The sequence below is a fragment of the Myotis yumanensis genome, unplaced genomic scaffold (genome assembly GCF_028538775.1).
Source record: "Myotis yumanensis isolate MYYU_CA2020_CCGP unplaced genomic scaffold, mMyoYum1.0.hap1 SCAF_2, whole genome shotgun sequence".
Classification (NCBI taxonomy): domain Eukaryota; kingdom Metazoa; phylum Chordata; class Mammalia; order Chiroptera; family Vespertilionidae; genus Myotis; species Myotis yumanensis.
The window spans coordinates 20,762,427-20,779,976 of record NW_027223753.1 but is presented as its reverse complement, the minus strand read 5'-3'; the positions used below and the strand labels follow the sequence as shown (position 1 = coordinate 20,779,976).

Here is a 17,550-nt window from a genome sequence, read left to right as displayed (position 1 = left end):
CATATGGCCCGATCAGGGCCAGAGATGGAGCCTGCAACCGAGGTACATGTCCTTGACCGGAATCGAACCAGGGCCCCTTCAGTCCACAGGCCAACATTCTGTCCAGTGAGCCAAACTGGCCAGGACTATTATTATTATTTTTGAATCTTCACCCAGGGATATGTTTTTGTTTATTTTTATAATATATTTTTATTGATTTCAAAGAGAGGAAGGGAGAGATAGAAACATCAATGATGAGAATCACTGATCATTGATCGGCTGCCTCCTGCACACACCCTATTGGGGATCAAGCCTACAACCCAGACATGTGCTCTTGACCGGAATCAAACCTGGGTCCCCTCAGTCCACAGGCCAATGCTCTATCCACCGAGCCAAACCAGCAAGGGCTGTTTTTGTTTTTGTTTTAAAACACAGCATGAGCCCTAACTGGTTTGGCTCAGTGGATAGAGCGTTGGCCTGCGGACTCAAGGGTCCCGGGTTCGATTCCGGTCAAGGGCACGTACCTTGGTTTGCGGGCACATCCCCAGAGGGGAGTGTGCAGGAGGCAGCTGATCGATGTTTCTCTCTCATCGATGTTTCTAACTCTCTATCCCTCTCCCTTCCTCTCTATAAAAAATCAATAAAATATATTAACAAACAAAAACAAAAAAAAACATTTAAAACACAGCATGAGTGATCCTGTGGTTATGGAACTGTTCTTTATCTTGTCCTTTTTTTTAAATTTTTTTATTGATTTCAGAGAGGAAGAGACAGAAACATTAATCATGAGAGAGAATCATTTATTGGCTGCATCCTGCACGCTCCACACTGGGGATTAAGCCTGCAATCCCGACATGTGCCCTGACCTGGAATCCAACTGTGACCTCCTGGTTCATAGGTCGATGCTCAACCACTGAGCCATGCTGGCCAGGCTAATTTTTTATTTTAAATGTCATGTCTTCAACATGTTAGTTGTGACCAGAAACAAACCTCAACTTAATAGCTATTAATTCAACTGTTCTTTACTGAAGTTAGATTTAATAGGGCAGAGCCCAAATAAAGAAAGCATGGCTCGCCCTAGCCGGTTTGGCTCAGTGGATAAAGTGTCCTCTATGGACCAAAGGATCCGGGGTTCAGTTCTGGTCAAGGGCACGTAGTACTTTAGTTGGGTTGCAGGCTCCTCCCCGGCCAGGGCCCTGGTCAGGGCATGTGTAGGAGGCAACTAATTGATGTGTTTCTCTCACATCATTATTTCTCTCTGTCTTTCCCTCTCTCTTCCACTCTCTCTAAAAATCAATGTAAAAATATCCTTGGGTGAGGATTAAAAAAAAAAAAGTATGCTTTATTGCTGTTTTATTGATTGATTGATTGATTGATTTGAGAGGGAGAGAGGAAAAGACCGGCTTGTTGTTCCATTATTTATGTATTTGTTGGCTGATTCTTGTTATATACCCTGACCTGGGATCGAACCCCCAACCTTAGTGTATCAGGATAATGTTCTAACCAACTAGCACCTGGCCAAGGGGACTCTATTGCTATTATAAAAATATAACAAGATTTCCTATTTTTCTATGCTATTTGCTTGCCTTGGTCAATGGTTAGAACTCAGCAGGATTTTTAGTAAGCTCTGCAATATGATAATACAATTTCATACATTTTCCTGTTAGTATCCTACAAGAAAATGTTATTAGTAAAAATCAACCAGGTTGCTTTTATTTAAAAATATGTTATCTACAACCAAAAATTTTTTTTGAAATCTGTATAACAAGGGAAATGTGAATATTGACAGGCTAGTTAGTGATATTAAGAATTTAACTTTGTTTAGGTATAACAATGGTACTGGAGTGTGGTTTAATTCTATATTTTAGGAATACATTTTGAAATATTTACAGACTAAAACATATGATGTCTGAGTTTTGCTTAAAAATAATAAAGAGAGGTTAGGGGTAGCCTGGCCAGCGTGGCTCAGCGATCCCCAGTAGGGGCATGCAGGAGGCAGCCAATTAATGATTCTCTCGCATTATTGATGTTATCTCTCTCTCCCTTCCTCTCTGAGATCAATAAAAATATATTTTAAAATTCACTTAGTTCAACTGCCTAGAACACCTAAAAGTAGGAGTATGTTGAGATAGGCTTGATTTTTGTAGAATTGGAACCTGAGTGAGGGGACAGATTCTCCTTTTGGGTACCTGGGAAACTTCTTGAAGTGACGTCAGAGCCTTGACCGTACTGATAGCCAACAGCAGCAGAGTCCATTTCAGCATCAATTTGTGCTTGCTCTTCAGCTTGGGAAATGTGGCTGGAAGAATCAGATGTTCGTGCTTCTCGCTTGCTTGACTTACAATGAGCAATTTCGGAAGGCTCTGACAATCTCAAATGTCTGGGCTTCTTCATGGGATCTTTCCTTGGTTCTTGCTTGGCCAAGGGTTGCTGGGTATTCCTTTGGGAAGTTGGATGGTAATTATACTTATTCCAAGATTTCCCACTTATTACACCTGTTCCTTGATCTGGGCTTAGGTGAGAGCGTGGAGAACTGCTCCCTTCTTGCCAGCCACCACTATGAAAAGAGGAACGTTCTATGCCATTAGAACTGGCACCTTTATCGGAGAGACTGAAGTAGCGGTCTTTCTCTTTCTCACTGATGTCTAACGAAGATTTGATGAAGGTCTTACATACACTAATGACATCAGTCATCTGGAGGAAGCTAGCAGCTGACATCACTTCTATGACATTCTGACCAGTCAGCGAGAGTTTGCCGGAATAGACAAAGTCTAGGATGACTGTAAAAGTGTCAGGGGAGAAAGCCTGAAACGTAGCTGTGGTCGGCTGACTTGTCTCCTTTGAATTCTGGGAAAGAAGCATTTTAAAGTAGCCGCTACTAGCAAATAACACATTTCGATGTGCTTTGAAGACCTTCCCTTCAACGAGAATACTGCAATCACAAAACACGTCCTGCCGGCGCTGCTCATTCAGTTGTTGCAGGAGTTGAGACTGATGAGAGGAGATCTCCATTCTGAAGAGAGAAGACACATGTGGTCAACAAACACAAAATCACATTTTTTTTCTAAGATAAGTCAACTAAAATCACAATCAGAAACCTCTATTTTTTTTCCATGAAAATCACTTCCTTCTTAGAGAATAGTCTCCAAGACGCAAAGAATATAGGTTTCAAACTACACTATATGTTAAAAATGGTCAAAGATGCCCATTCAGTCTGGCTCAGTGGTTGAGCATAGACCTATGAACCAGGAGGTCACGGTTTGATTCCTGGATGCCCGGATTGCAAGTTCGATCCCCAGTGTGTTGTGTACAGGAGGCTGCCAATCAGTGATTCTCTCTCATCACTGATGTTTCTATCTATCTCTCTCTCTCTCTCCCTCTCCCTTTCTCTCTGAAATCAATTGTAAAAAATTGTTTTTAAATAGTCAAAGAGCCGAAACCGGTTTGGCTCAGTGGATAGAGCGTCGGCCTGTGGACTGAAAGGTCCCAGGTTCGATTCCGGTCAAGGGCATGTACCTGGGTTGCGGGCACATCCCCAGTAGGAGGTGTGCAGGAGGCAGCTGATCGATGTTTCTCTCTCATCGATGTTTCTGACTCTCTATCTCTCTCCCTTCCTCTCTGTAAAAAATCAATAAAATATATTTTAAATAAATAAATAAAATAAATAGTCAAAGAGATGAAAGTTGATATAAACAAGCTTATAGTTATAAGCATAGACAATAGAGCCAGGTAGCTTGATTTGGAATTCCAGCTCCCCTATACACTGCAGGCCAGCTGAGTTGCCACACAAAAATTAATCATCGCACCCCTCCAACTATTGTCCTTTTGAAAAAGAGCTTTTCAAATGCTACCAGGCTCTCTTAGAGCTTGCTGCTGACCATGGAACACCAAGTGGCCATGCCTGAGTTGCCTAACATGAGTGTTACTAATGTACCAAATTGTACATTTGGGCATGTGCAGCAGCACTGCATCATTGAGAGGACCTGTTAGGTACAAGATTAGACTGGACAGGTCCTTAATCCACAAATAAGTTTGTGAGCAGCTGGCACAGTTCCCACACACCTCCTCCCAGTACATTGCTGCCTTCCTCAACTCACACATATGGCCCCATGGTGAGTTCCCTACAACTAGCTGACTGAGGAAGAAAGACTTAAGGCCTCGCTTAGAGGTTCTGCACAATATGCTGGCACCCGCTGGAAGCGGATGGGTGCAACATCATGACTCCAATCAGGAATGTCCCTGAAAGGCAACGGGGAGGGAAATGTCCCCACTGGGCATCTGGTTGTCCACTTGGCCTGGACGAAGAGATAGACACAGGTATGGATTTTGTCCTGATTCATGGACAAGGCCTAACTAGTTGATCAAATGCTCAAGGATTTAGAAAGAACCAGACAGAAGCACCAGTCACTGAAAGGCATGTGAAGAAAAGGCAGATGGATAAACCTGTTGGAATGGGCATAGGGTAAGAGGTTTTAGTGTCTTGTGTGAATGCCGAATAAAGGGTACTAGCTGCTGAGGAGCTCTCACAAACCAGGTGGACAAGAAAACCTGTGCTGTGGATGCTGGCTGGCCTCTTTCCCCAGTCACCATGAAACTTGCCATGTACTCCATCACCCAGAAGCAGCTTGCCTGATAAAATGGTGGAATAACCAACTGAAAATTCCATTCTGGCCCCATCTGATAGGTGACACCTGTCAGAGAGACTGAGAGATTGAGGTGCTATCCAATCCAAATGGATGAAGTGTTGCTAATGTACCACTGGTGCTTTTAAACACTGTCGTTAATATGATGCTATTTTTTCCATAGATAGAATACTTACTTCTAGAAAAAAAGTGGTGGTTCCTCCTTTCACTTTTACCTTTAATATCCCACTTACAGAATGTTTGCTTCCTCTCCCTGCTGAGGTCTTAGCTCCCAAGATGGGAATGCCTCACCAGGGAAACATCGCATGGTTCCATTAAGTTAGATTGTGACTGACCTAAAAGAAGAATTAGTATCACCCATTTTGGGGAGACCATGAGTCTTTGTATGAAGGAAAGCTGCATATTGCAAGGCAGACTAGTAAACTTGTTTAGAATTTTAAATATGGGAAGAGCGGTGTGTGTGGATGCCAAGTAGCCAAACTGGTGGACTATGTTGGTCATTTGCCTGTTGTCTCTCAGCTCAACATCCTTCATGCTCTACTCTACTCACTACTGATAGAATTCTGCAAACATTATTTCCCAGGCTTCCTTCCTTGCAGCTGGCTTCCTGTTAGACTCTATAAACAGAAGGAACTGATAGAAGATTAGAAAAAGGAAAAGAAATTTCCTGCTTTGGGCAGTGGAAATGCAGCAACTGCTGGCTGTTGGTGTGGTGGCTGCAGGGCTGGGGTGATTCTGGACTGCAGTAGCCTTCCCACCCTTTGGACTTCCCACCTCTGACAGAAGTGGCACTTCCTTGGCAGATCCAGGACTGACTGTGACAGCAGGAATGGAAAGGAAGGAAAAGTTGCTAAATACTTGAATGGGAAATAAATCTATAGGTCTTAATGGCTGATTGGAGGGAAAAACTGGCTTAGAGGCAATGACCTTGGTTGTAAGTACACTGTGTTAGAGGAGAGTGGGAAATCAGGTAACGATGGCCAGAAAATGCTGACCGGAAGTCCAGAGAAGTCAGACTTGAAGATAGAGATGTAGGAGATGTCTGCAAATAGAGATGAAGGGGCTCAGAGGAAACTCGGGCTGAGAGGAGAACCTGGGGGACTGCCCGTGACTGCAGAGCAGGATGGGGAAGAGAGCCAGTGTCACAGATAGCACTGCAGGGAGGATCAGAACACTGAAACACCTTGCCCAAGGTGGGGAGTTTCAAGAAGCAGCAAAGGGGTCAATACAGGGAAAAATAAAAGGGCCACAGGCAATAATAGTAGCGATATGCATCGTCTCCCTTTGTCCCCAAACTATTAAGTGGGTGACTATCCCCATTTTACAGAAAAGGGTATTAACCCAGACAGTGACTCCAAAGTTGCAGCCTATAACTACTGAACTATCCTACTACAGCACTGGGGGGTGGGGAATGAGGTGGAAAGGGGATGCTGGGAGATCAGAGTGCTGACAATAGTTCTATCACTGGATTAGCTATATGTCATGAGAAGTAACTTTACCTTTCTAGGCTTAATTTTCTTCTCTGAAAATTGGGGGGATTGGTCTAGATAATCTCTGGCCCTATGTAATATGAGTCTTTGATTAAAATGGAACAGAAGACACAACAGAGGCAATGAATTAAAATTTTAGCAATAGGTGAACAGGGAAAACTGGCCAAGAAGATCCAAATGTTTAATGTTTTATACAGTGAACTTCCAAGCAATAAATCCCCTCTCGTATACATAAAATCTACCATTGCAAAGTTATACTTTTTATCTGTGTATTTAAGTTAGGTATAATATCAAGAATTAAAATTTTTCATACCTGGAAATTTACAAATGCTGCTCTAAAACCCTGCTACGTCAACTGAGTAGAGTAAAAATGGGAAGGTTCCAAGTCAAACACAGGAAGGATTGTCCTGTAGAGAGAAAATAACTATTTATAATGTATTTTTGTAGTAAAAGACATAAACATCTGCTAAGGTACATAATAAATTTTTATTTAAATAAATTATATGCGAGCATTTATCACGTATCATTTTTTAGCATGTAAAACCAGATAATCTGGCACAGATTATTAGTGAGTGGAAATGTATAAATAAAGAAATAACTTATTACCTGAACCTTAATATTTAAATCTGCAAGAGGAGGTTTCCAATATTAAAAATATATTATGGTAAATTGAAAGCAAACATACTTTTTAACTATGATAATAAAATAAACTTCTTAAGACAACAGCTAGTGAAAGACAGGCCAGCAAATGAGATACCAAGACAGCAACATATGTCCTATTACCCTTTTCCTGCAAGTAGCATCCATATGGTTTGCAAAAAAGACAAACAGAATAGCATTCAAGACTCAACTTGAAAAATTCAATGTTACTTAAAAACTGTAAGGTTAAGAGAGAAGTGGGGAAAGAATCCTACTACATATGTTCAGAAAGCCCCACTGCAGTCACCCAAATCTTTCATAACTTTTAATCTGATTTGCCAGATTACACCAGAGTATACCACAATTGTTTTTAAGAGTTAAAGTGTGTTTTTCTAAAAATATTTTTTTATTGATTTCAGAGAGGAAGGGAGAGGGAGAAAGAAATAGAAACATCAATGATGAAGGAGAAGCATTGATCGGCTGCCTCCTGCATGCCCCCTTCTGGGGATCGAGCCTGCAACCGGAGCATATGCCCTTGACCAGAATCGAACCCAGGGACCCTTCAGTCTGCAGGCCAACACTCTATCCACTGAGCCAAATCGGCTAGGGCATATACCACAATTTTTAACAGCAGCTGCAACAAGTCTTGCTATAGAAAACTTCAGTTCCTACTATATTCCAAACCTTTTTAATTACCACCAACAACAAAATCTATCCTACTATTTTCATTGACCATTAATTTTGTTAATACAGAGTGTTAAGGCTTATGTCCACAGGCAGTGGGAAAATGGATTTTATGCTTTTTAAATTAATCAATTAAGCTAAGAATTACCACCAAAATAATTTTGACTGCCTGGTGGGATGGCTCACTGGTTGAGCATCAACCTATGAACCAGGAGGTCAGGGCACATGCCTGGGTTGTGGGCTCGATCCCCAGTAGGGGGCATGCTGAAGGCAGTCTAGCAATGATTCTCTCTCATCACTGATGTTTCTATCACTCTCTCTCTCTGCCTTCCTCTCTGAAATCAATAAAAATATATTTTAAAAAAAAGAGGTCGCTGGTTCACTTCCCAGTCCAGCATGTGCCCAGGTTGTGAGCTCAATCCCCAGTGGGGGTGTGCAGGAGGTAGCTGATCCATGATGTTTCTCTCTCATTGATGTTTCTATCTCTCTAACCCTCTCCTTTCCACTCTCTTTAAAAATCAATAAAAACATATTTTTAAAAAAGAAGAAAACATATGCATCAACTACCCACTCTTGAGGAGGCCTAAATTCTAGCAACTTAAATCATTCAAAACACTGCTGACCTAGAGGTTTATAAAAAAAAATTTGATACATCAAACTAAAAAGTTTTTTGCAGAGCAAAGGAAACCATCAACAAAATGAAAAGGTAACCCATTGAATGGGAGAACATATTTGCCAATGACACATATGATAAGGGATTAATATCCAAAATTTATAAAGAACTTAAAAATTCAACACCAGAAAATCAAACAAACCAATTAAAAATGGGCAAAGGACCAGAATAGACATTTCTGCAAAGAAAACATACAGATGGCCAATAGATACATGAAAAGATGCTCAACGTCACTAATCACCAGGGAAATACAAATTAAAACCACAATGAGGTATCACCTCACACCTTTCAGAATGGCTTTCATCAATAAACAAACAAGTGTTGGCAAGGGTGTGGAAAAAAGGGAACCCTCGTGTACTGTGAGAATGCAGATTGGTGCAGCCACTGTGGAAAGCCATATGGAGTAACCTCAGAAAATTAAAAATGGAGCCCGGTTGGTGTGGCTCAGTACTTGAGGGTCTACCTATGAACCAGGATTCCTAGTCAGGGCACATGCCTGGGTTGTAGGCTCAATCCCCAATAGGGGGGCATATAGGAGGCAACCGATCAATTATTCTCTCTCATCATTGATGCTTCTATCTCTCTCTTCCTCTCTAAAATCAATTTTAAAAAAAATATTTTTTTTAAGTGGGGGAAAAAAACCCTGCCTGGCCTGTGTGGCTCAGTGGTTGAGTATCGACCCATGAACCAGGAGGTCAGGGTTCAATTCCTGGTCAGGATACATTCCCAGGTGTGGGCTTGATCCCCAGTAGGGGACATGCAGGAGGCAGCTGATCAATGATTCTCTCTCATCATTGATGCTTCTCTCTCTCCCTTCCTCTGAAATAAAAAACACACACACAAAAACAACTTTGTGGTAATCCAATCCCTGCCATACCTTTTCCTACCTCCTTAATTTCAAATGCATAAAAGAAGCTGCAAAACTGTTATTCTTTGGAGCATCTGAGATCTTGCTCCCTGGCATACGTCATGTTTGGCTCAAAAAACTCATAAAATTCCATTCCTGGTCAGGGCATATGCCTAGGTTGCGGGCTCAACCTCTAGTGTGGGGCGAGCATCATTGATGTTTCTCTCTCTCTCTCCCTTTCTCTCTGAAATTTAAAAAAAAAAAATGTATTTATAAATAAACTAGAGGCCCAGTGCACAAAATTCATGCACGGATGAAGTCCCTAGGCCTGGTTGGCGATTGAAACACGAGCATCTGGCATGGAAGGGCAGATCCCAGCTGACCTCTGGGCTCTGGGCACCACCTAGGCCCCTGGACCCCGCGTGGCCCCTCCGCCTGAGTCACAGAAGCTGAGTCCCCACGCAGGGACGCGGTTAGTGCAGCCAGACGCCACGGGCCAGGGTGCAGCATGGGCCTCTAGGCTGCCCAGCGAGCCACACGACTGCAGCCCAGCTCACCCAGAAGAGGGACAGGCTCCTCACGGGCACCTGGCACTGAGCGTGGAGGCTTCCCTGGCACACGAGCCCTGGCGTCCCAGGGGAGGGTAGCAGGAGGAGTGAGAGCAAGCTCAGCAGACACCCCGCATTCTCACCGCACCTCCCTCCCTCTCACCCCCGCCCTCAGGTAGCCAGTGAGAGGGAGGTTGGTCGCTGCCACCCACCCCCAGTTCCCTGTCCCAGCCCAGGGTCTGGACCTGATCCGGGCAATCAGGGCCTGCCAGCCCCTGGTCACCATCTGTGGAGCGATCAGCAGGGCAATCGGGCCCCCACTCACACCCACCTTGACCTGGCGCCACCTGCTCACCTGGTCCAGCATCCTGCCACGGGGCAGCATCACCTCCACTGCCACCTGCTGCCAGCACCACCTTGCCAACGCCCACCATGTTCCATGCCACCCCCTGGTGGTCAGTGCATGTCATAGTGAGCGGTCGAACTCCCAGTCAAACGACCACCCGAGAGGACAATTTGCATATTAGGCTTTTATTATATAGGAGGATAAACAAATAAATAACCTCGCACTAGCTGGTTTTGCTCAGTAGACAGAGAGTCAGCCTGTGGACCAAAGGGTCCTGGGTTCGATTCTGGTCAAGAGCAAGTACCTTGGTTGCAGGCTCCTCCCCAGCCAGGGCCCTGGTTGGGGCTCGTGCAGGAGGCAATCAATCAATGTGTTTCTCTCACATCGATGTTTCTCTCTGTCTTTCCCTATCTCTTCCACTCTCCCTAAAAAAATCAATGGAAAAATATCCTCAGGCGAGGGTTAACAAAAATGAAAATAAAAATAAAAACAAAAATACCCTCATATAGACAGACAACACTATGGTGATCACCAGAGGGGGGCAGAAGAGGGCATAGGAGGATAAATGGTGTTGCAAGCTTGACTCGGGATGGTGAACACACAATACAAAGTACAGTAAAGAATAGAAGTGGCTATGAAAAGGATTTTAAGAAATACCTGTCAGGATCAAACGGAGGCATAAACTAGGATTTTGTCATTGGGGGGATGAAATAAATAATTTTTAAGAACAACTCCTTGCTATACTAAAAATTCATCTATCTCCTAGCCCCATTGAGCTCAGAGGGCACTCAGCAAAGGGTATTTGCTCTGATCACTTTAGCTTCACTATTTCTACAACAGTACTTAAGAAGGCACTAACTAGTACTGTGTAGTGTACTGGGTCTTCACAGTAACAGGCAGAAGTTAATTGTGATTTTTTAGGACAGTGGTTCTCAAACTTCTGGCCCTTTATTTTATTTTATTTTTTTCCCTTTATTGAATAAGATATTACAAATGTGTCCTTATCCCCCCAATGTCCCCTCGTCCCCCCAATCCTGCCCTCTCCCTCACTCTTCTGGCCCTTTAAATACAGTTCCTCATGTTGTGACCCAACCATAAAATTATTTTCGTTGCTACTTCATAACTGTAATGTTGCTACTGTTATGAATCGTAATGTAAATATCTGATATGCAGGATGGTCTTAGGCGACCCCTGTGAAAGGGTCACTTGACTACCAAAGGGGTCGCGACCCACAGGTTGAGAACCGCTGTTTTAGGGGAACTGATTTCTAAAGTTTTACCCTGTAATGAAATAGCATGTTTAGGGGCAACCACCAAGTTCCACCCTAGAAGATATTAGTTAGAGTAGGTCTGTATGTTAATCCTTTCTAACTTCTTTCTGGAAAATTAAAAAGTACATTTCCCAGACCCCTTTAAGTCTCCCCAGGTGAAATGGGGTCCATCTCTCAGAGACTCTGCAGTGAGATTTGGAAGGCAGAAATGAGGCGGAAACATCTTTCTGCTGTTTGGGCTGGTAGTGCTGGCAAGCAGGTTTGTGGAAACGCTGGGCTCCTCGTCAGCAGCACCCCAGGGCCCAGGGCTTCGTGGCTGTGAGACAGCCGTCCGTCTCTAGTTGGTGGATGCTGAGGGGCAGTTTCGGGGTAGCAATTTCTTGACCCCTGAATTGCAGTGAGCAAAGCCATCTGGAACTCAGCAGGCCCTGGAGGGCCTGTTTGACAGTCTGTTTCTGGGAGTAATTTCTGAAGGCCCAACCTGGAGCCTACTCCTTCCTGCCCTTCCGATGATTTTGTAAGCACTCGGTTCCCTTTAGTAAACAAATTAAAACACTAAAGTGGTTTCTCTTATCTAAAATTGGGCCCAGGTGACATATTAGTACATCATTTGCCTCAAAATTTGAACAGGTATGTGCCCTGACCAGGTATCAAAGAGCAAGTGAACAGAGACTGGAATTCAGGCGGACTGACCTCAAACTGACACTCGGCTGAAGTCTTGTATTCCTCTTCTGATCATAGTGTATGCACAACGCTGCTAGGACGCAATAAAAAGTAAGTATTACTGGCCCTGGCTGGGTAGCTCAGTTGGTTAGAACAGTGTCCCAATACACCAACGTTGTGGATTTGACACCTGGTCAGGGTACATACAAGAATCAAGCAATGAACACATGGGTGGGTGGAACAACAAATCAATGTTTCTCTCTCTCTAAAAATCACGAAATTGCCGAAACCGGTTTGGCTCAGTGGATAGAGCGTTGGCTTGCGGACTAAAGGGTCCCAGGTTCGATTCCGGTCAAGGGCATGTACCTGGGTTGCGGGCACATCCCCAGTGGGATGGTGTGCAGGAGGCGGCTGATCGATGTTTCTCTCTCATCGATGTTTCTAGCTCTCTATTTCTCTCCCTTCCTCTCTGTAAAAAATCAATAAAATATATTTAAAAAAAAATAAATAAAATAAATAAAAATAAAAAAAAATAAAAATCACGAAATTTTAAAAAATATTTTATTGATTTTTTTTACAGAGAAGAAGGGAGAGGGATAGAGAGTTAGAAACATCAATGAGAGAGAAACATCGATCAGCTGCCTCCTGCACACTCCCCACTGGGGATGTGCCCGCAACTAAGGTACATGCCCTTGACCGGAATCGAACCTGGGACCCTTCAGTCCGCAGGCCGACACTCTATCCACTGAGCCAAACCGGTTTCAGCAATCATCAAATTTTTTAAAAAGTAGGTATTGCCCTAGCCAGTTTGGCTCAGTGGAGAGAACGTTGGCCTGCGGACTGAAGGGTCCCTGGTTCGATTCCAGTCAAAAGCACATGCCCGGGTTGTGGCCTTAATCTCCAGGAGGGAGCATGCAGAAGGCAGCCCATCAATGACTCTCTCTCTTCATTGATGTTTCTCTCCCTCTCTCTCTCTCTCTCTCTCTCCCTTCCTCTGTGAAATCAATAAAAATATATATATTTTAAAAGTCACTCCTTTAAAAGAAAAAATATATATTATTGTTATTATGATTCAATTTACATACCCCTAAGAAAACTTGAGATAGCATGGAGAAAGAAATGAGAGAGAGGAAGACCAGGGAGGCCAATTTAAAGGCTAAATGCAAATATCAAAGCAAGAAATGGTGAAGAACTAAGAACTGAACTAAGACAATGGAGACAAAGGAGAAGAAACAGGAAGTTTTCCATGAAAACGGTAATTGTCCTATAAATTGGGATCAGTTAATAAAATTATTTTAAAATAAAAAAATAAATAAAATAAATAAATTGGGATCAGTTATAACTTGACAACATTTACATCTATAGGCCATTAACACAAATTACATTCAAAATAGCACCCTTTTCTTCTTCCTTTCCCCAATCCTCATCGGAGGATATGTTGTTTTTTATTTATTCTGGAGAGAGAGGAAGGGACAGGGAGAGAGAGAAACAAATACAAGAGACAAATATATCAGCTGCCTCCCATACTTGCCCAGGAATCGAACCCCAAAACCTGGTTACGTGCCCTGACTGGAAATTGAACCCAGACCCATTGGTGCACCACAGGATAACACTCCAACCAACCGAGCCACACCGGTCAGGGCCATAATAGTACTCTTAAGTTATCAAGAGAGGTTTATTTTCTAACTAGTGGCCCAGTGCATGAAATCGTGCACATTAAAAGGGAATTAATTAGAGGAAATATTTTAATATTGCTATTTGCCCTTTCTCTATAATAGAAGTGTCAGAGATGAAAGAAAATTAGTAAAATGTACATGAAACTCCCTCCTGTCAGAGTCTGGGGCGCACTGCAGGACCCAGAGTCAAGTCCCCGCCCACCTGTGTGCGCCTTGAAATCGCACAAGACCCAGACCTGGCCGGCCCCACTCCTGTCAAGCCCCGAAGGGCAGGGGGGTGCAGCCTCAGGTCCCTTGTCAAGCCCCGCTGGGTGGGGGGCACAGCCTCAGGTCCCCCAGCCCGGCCTCAGGTCCCCCCACCCTGGCGTGACAGTGTGACAGCGTGATGATCATTTGCATATTAGCTCTTGATTATATAGGATATGTGATTAAATCAGAGAAATTGATAATAAATTTAAATTTTTCTTAATTCAGTACATAGACAATAAAAGTTGAAACAGCACCTGGCTGCTATGGCTCTGTGGTTTAGTGTCGACCCATGAACCAGGCGGTCAGGGTTCAATTCCCAGTCAGGGCACACGCAAGGGTTTTGGGCTTCATCCCCAGTGGGGGGCATGCAGGAGGCAGGGGATGGAAGATTCTCATCATTTATGTTTCTATCCTCCCTTCCTCTCTCTGAAATCAATAAAAACGTATTTCAAGGAAAAAAAAAAAAGATGCCGAAACCGGTTTGGCTCAGTGGATAGAGCGTCGGCCTGCAGACTGAAAGGTCCCAGGTTCGATTCCGGTCAAAGGCATGTACCTGGGTTGTGGGCACATCCCCAGTGGGAGATGTGCAGGAGGCAGCTGATCGATGTTTCTCTCTCATCGATGTTTCTAACTCTATCTCTCTCCCTTCCTCTCTGTAAAAAATCAATAAAATATATTTTTTTTAAAAAAAGAGAGAATCAAAACCATAGTTGGGAAAGTTTCATTGATACAATGGCATTTAAGTTAATTCCAAAAGAAGTGAGAGTATGTAGGTATCTAGGGGGAAAGTATCCAGGCAGATGGAATAGCAAGTACAGAGGCTCTGGGTGGAGCAGACAAGGAGGGCTGGGGAGAGCAGTGAGAAACTGAGTCAGAAAAAGGAAGGGAAGCCCTAGCCGGTTTGGGTCAGTGGATAGAGCGTCCGCCTGCAGACTGAAGGGTCCCAAGGGCACATGCCTGGGTCTCGGGCTCGATCCCCAGTAGGGGGCGGGCAGGAGGGAGCTGATCAATGATTCTCTCTCATCATTGACGTTTCTCTCTCTCTCCCTCTCCCTTCCTATCTAAAATCAATAAAAATATATTTAAAAAACAAAAAGGAAGGGCAGACTGTGAGACAGGTAGGAGTTCCCGGAGGGCCTTGTCAAAGATTTGGGAAACTGTGACTTTATTTGTTTTGTTAATCCTTACTCGAGGATATTTTTCCATTGATTTTTTTTTTTAGAGAGAGTGGAAGAGAAAGGGAAAGAGAGAAACATCCATGTGAGAGAAACACATAGATTGGTTGCCTCTGCAGGAGCCCCGACCTGGGCCCTTGGTTGCGGGGAGGAGCCTGCAACCAAGGTACATGCCTTTGACCAGAATCGAACCAGGGACTCCTTGGTCCACAGGCCAACACTCTATTCACTGAGCCAAACCGGCTAGGCAGGGCTTTGACTTTTTTTAAAAAAAATACATTTTATTGATTTTAGAGAGAGAAGAGAGAGAGAGAGAGAGAGAGAGAGAGAAACATCAATGTGAGAAACATGGATTGATAGCATCCCACAGGAACCCCATGCAGGGGGGTCAAACCCAAAACCTGGGCATGTGCCCTGACCAGAAATTCAACCATCGACCTTCTGAGGCACCTAAGGACACTCAACCAAGTGAGCCACACTGGCCAGGGTGGGGCTTTGACTTTTCATCTGAGTAAAATGAGGAGCCACTGACCAATTTTGAACAAAAAAGGTGTCAAAAAATTCCCTCCAGGGGAATCAAATAAACTTAGATAAAATCTTTTATTATACACATAAAATTATGTCACTGAAAGGGTTAATCCTATTAGAGGTAAATTCTGCATCCTGAAAACACAACTTAAATGCTATAAAATGATTTAAGTGTTCCCATATCTTACTTTTTTTTCTGGCCCCAAGTTATTATCAACAGAAGGGCTGGTGATTTCAAGTCCAGGAGATGGGATGGGACAGGGTGCCCTCTTTCTTGGCGCCTGAAGTTTACACAACCAAGGAGGAGCCCAGCTGCTCACGATGCCTCCTAGTGACACAGCCCAATCCACCTGCGCCCATCTGGACAGGGGAGGCAGGTTAGATTCTCACTTCCCACTTCCCATGGCTGAGGCCAAGCAGTTTCCCAGGAATAAAGAGAGGCGATTCCTCGTTATCAGTGAAGGGCTCTTGCTCTTGGGGTCCCACAAACCCACCCATCACTGAGGCTCTGACATTGAACTGGAGAGAAAATCTGGCCATTGATTCTTCCGCAGAGGATCTGAACTTTTTCTGATAAGGATCAGTTACGGTTTTTAGACCTGGAGAGCGAGGTGGCTGACTTTCTTTCCAGAAGCCTGGGGGTGACTTCAGGAGGAAAGACAGAGGAAGAACAGGAGGAGAGGGTGCCGCGGGGCCGCCATCGCTCACCTCCCACCTCCTGGCTTAGAGGTGCAGCTCTGCGTTTCACTAAATGAAGTTCAGCGAATATGAATGTTTCTTAAGAACAGAAGTAACAATCTACGGCTTCCAAACACAACTTGATATATAAATGTCAGCTATTACAATGCTATATATCAATTATTATCTCATTTTTTTAAACTCCGCTTTTTGAAAGATGTGGACTTTGGCTACTGGCACACTGACATTGACGTGCATTTTAAGGAGACGAGGCTAAACCGCTCACTTGCAAAAGCGGCGGTAGAAGGTGCGTGTGTGGTCCCGTCATAAAACAATGATCATAGCCCAGTGTGTGTTAGGTGCCCTCGGCTGCAGGCCGGGATCTGGCGCATGATATGAAAACCAAAGGGCGGAGGGTGTGCGGGGAAACTCGGACTCCCGCCCAGCATGCCGCCTTCCCGGGGAGCACGGGCGCGGGGCTCCGGGGAAGCCCGGGCTCCACGCCGCCCCGTCAGGCGGGCCGCCCGCCACCCGGCGACCAGCACGAGCCCGGCCGGCCCCGAACCTCCGGGAGCCCGCGGCGCCCGACGGCTCCAGACACGCCCGGCACCGTCCCCGCGCCGCCTCGCCGCCGCCGCCAGGAGGCTCCGCGCGCCTTCCCGCCTTCACCGCGGCGCCACCGGCCCGAGGCGAGGCGAGGCGAACCCTGCGTTCCGCGGGGGCGGTGAGGCGGGCGCGGGCGGCGACGGCGCGGCCATTGTCCCGCAGCCCCCCCCGGGCGCGCAGGATGGGCTGGCCGGCTGGCCGGGCGGCCGGGCGGGCGCGGGGTCCAGGAGCCTGTGCGCCCCGGCGCCGCCCGCCTCTCCCCGCGGCCGCGTCCTCCGCCGCCGGCTGCCCGCGCCGCCTTTGTGACCGTCTCCAGCCCCTCGGAGCCGGCGCGCCGCCGCCGCTGCGCCCGGGGCTGCAAATGGCGCCCGCTCGCCTCTGCGCCTCCCGCCGCTCGCCCGGCCGGGGACGTCTGGGCACCGCGCCCCGGGCCGCCCCCGCCGCCGCCGCCCGGGTGGTCAGAGCCCGCGGCGCCGCCGCCCGCGTCTCCGCCCGGAGCGATGCTCGCGAGCCGGTCCCCGCAGCCCCGACGCCCCGCCCGCCCGCCGCCCGCGCCGCCCGCAGCCTCTTACCGCGGCCCCGGCGCCCCGGCGGGTCGCGCGCGCGGCTCGGGGAGACTCCCGGTCCTCCGCGGGGGAAAGGCCCCCTCCGCAGCCGCTCCCGTGCGCCCTAAAACATGTAGCCCCAACGTGAGAGAAACAAAAGGTATTTGCTGACGTGGGCGTTGGGCAGAAACGCCCGAGGGCTAAGGACACAATTAAAGGGGCAACGCACAGATTCCAGGCACCAACCAGCAGCTGCGCCCACTCCCCTGCCCTGGCCTGCGCCCCGCTGCACCCTCCAGAGGCGCCGGGGC

At 46.0% G+C, this 17,550-nt stretch overlaps 1 protein-coding gene across 2 annotated transcripts in view; it reads right to left on the bottom strand.

Moving 5' to 3' along the window:
- The window catches only part of ZBTB8A (zinc finger and BTB domain containing 8A), a 26,397-nt gene extending 8,847 nt beyond the window's left edge, over positions 1 to 17,550 (bottom strand). The window contains exons 1-3 of one of the 2 annotated variants that reach the window (XM_070404639.1): positions 17,267 to 17,550; positions 6,426 to 6,519; positions 2,169 to 2,992 (exon numbers count right to left, since the gene is read on the bottom strand). In XM_070404639.1, coding sequence (XP_070260740.1) covers positions 2,169 to 2,991 — 823 coding nt within the window. In that variant the 5' untranslated portion in view covers position 2,992; positions 6,426 to 6,519; positions 17,267 to 17,550. Of the gene's footprint in view, positions 1 to 2,168; positions 2,993 to 6,425; positions 6,520 to 11,812; positions 11,841 to 17,266 lie in introns of those variants that run through there. The other variant, XM_070404640.1, reaches the window with a different exon arrangement.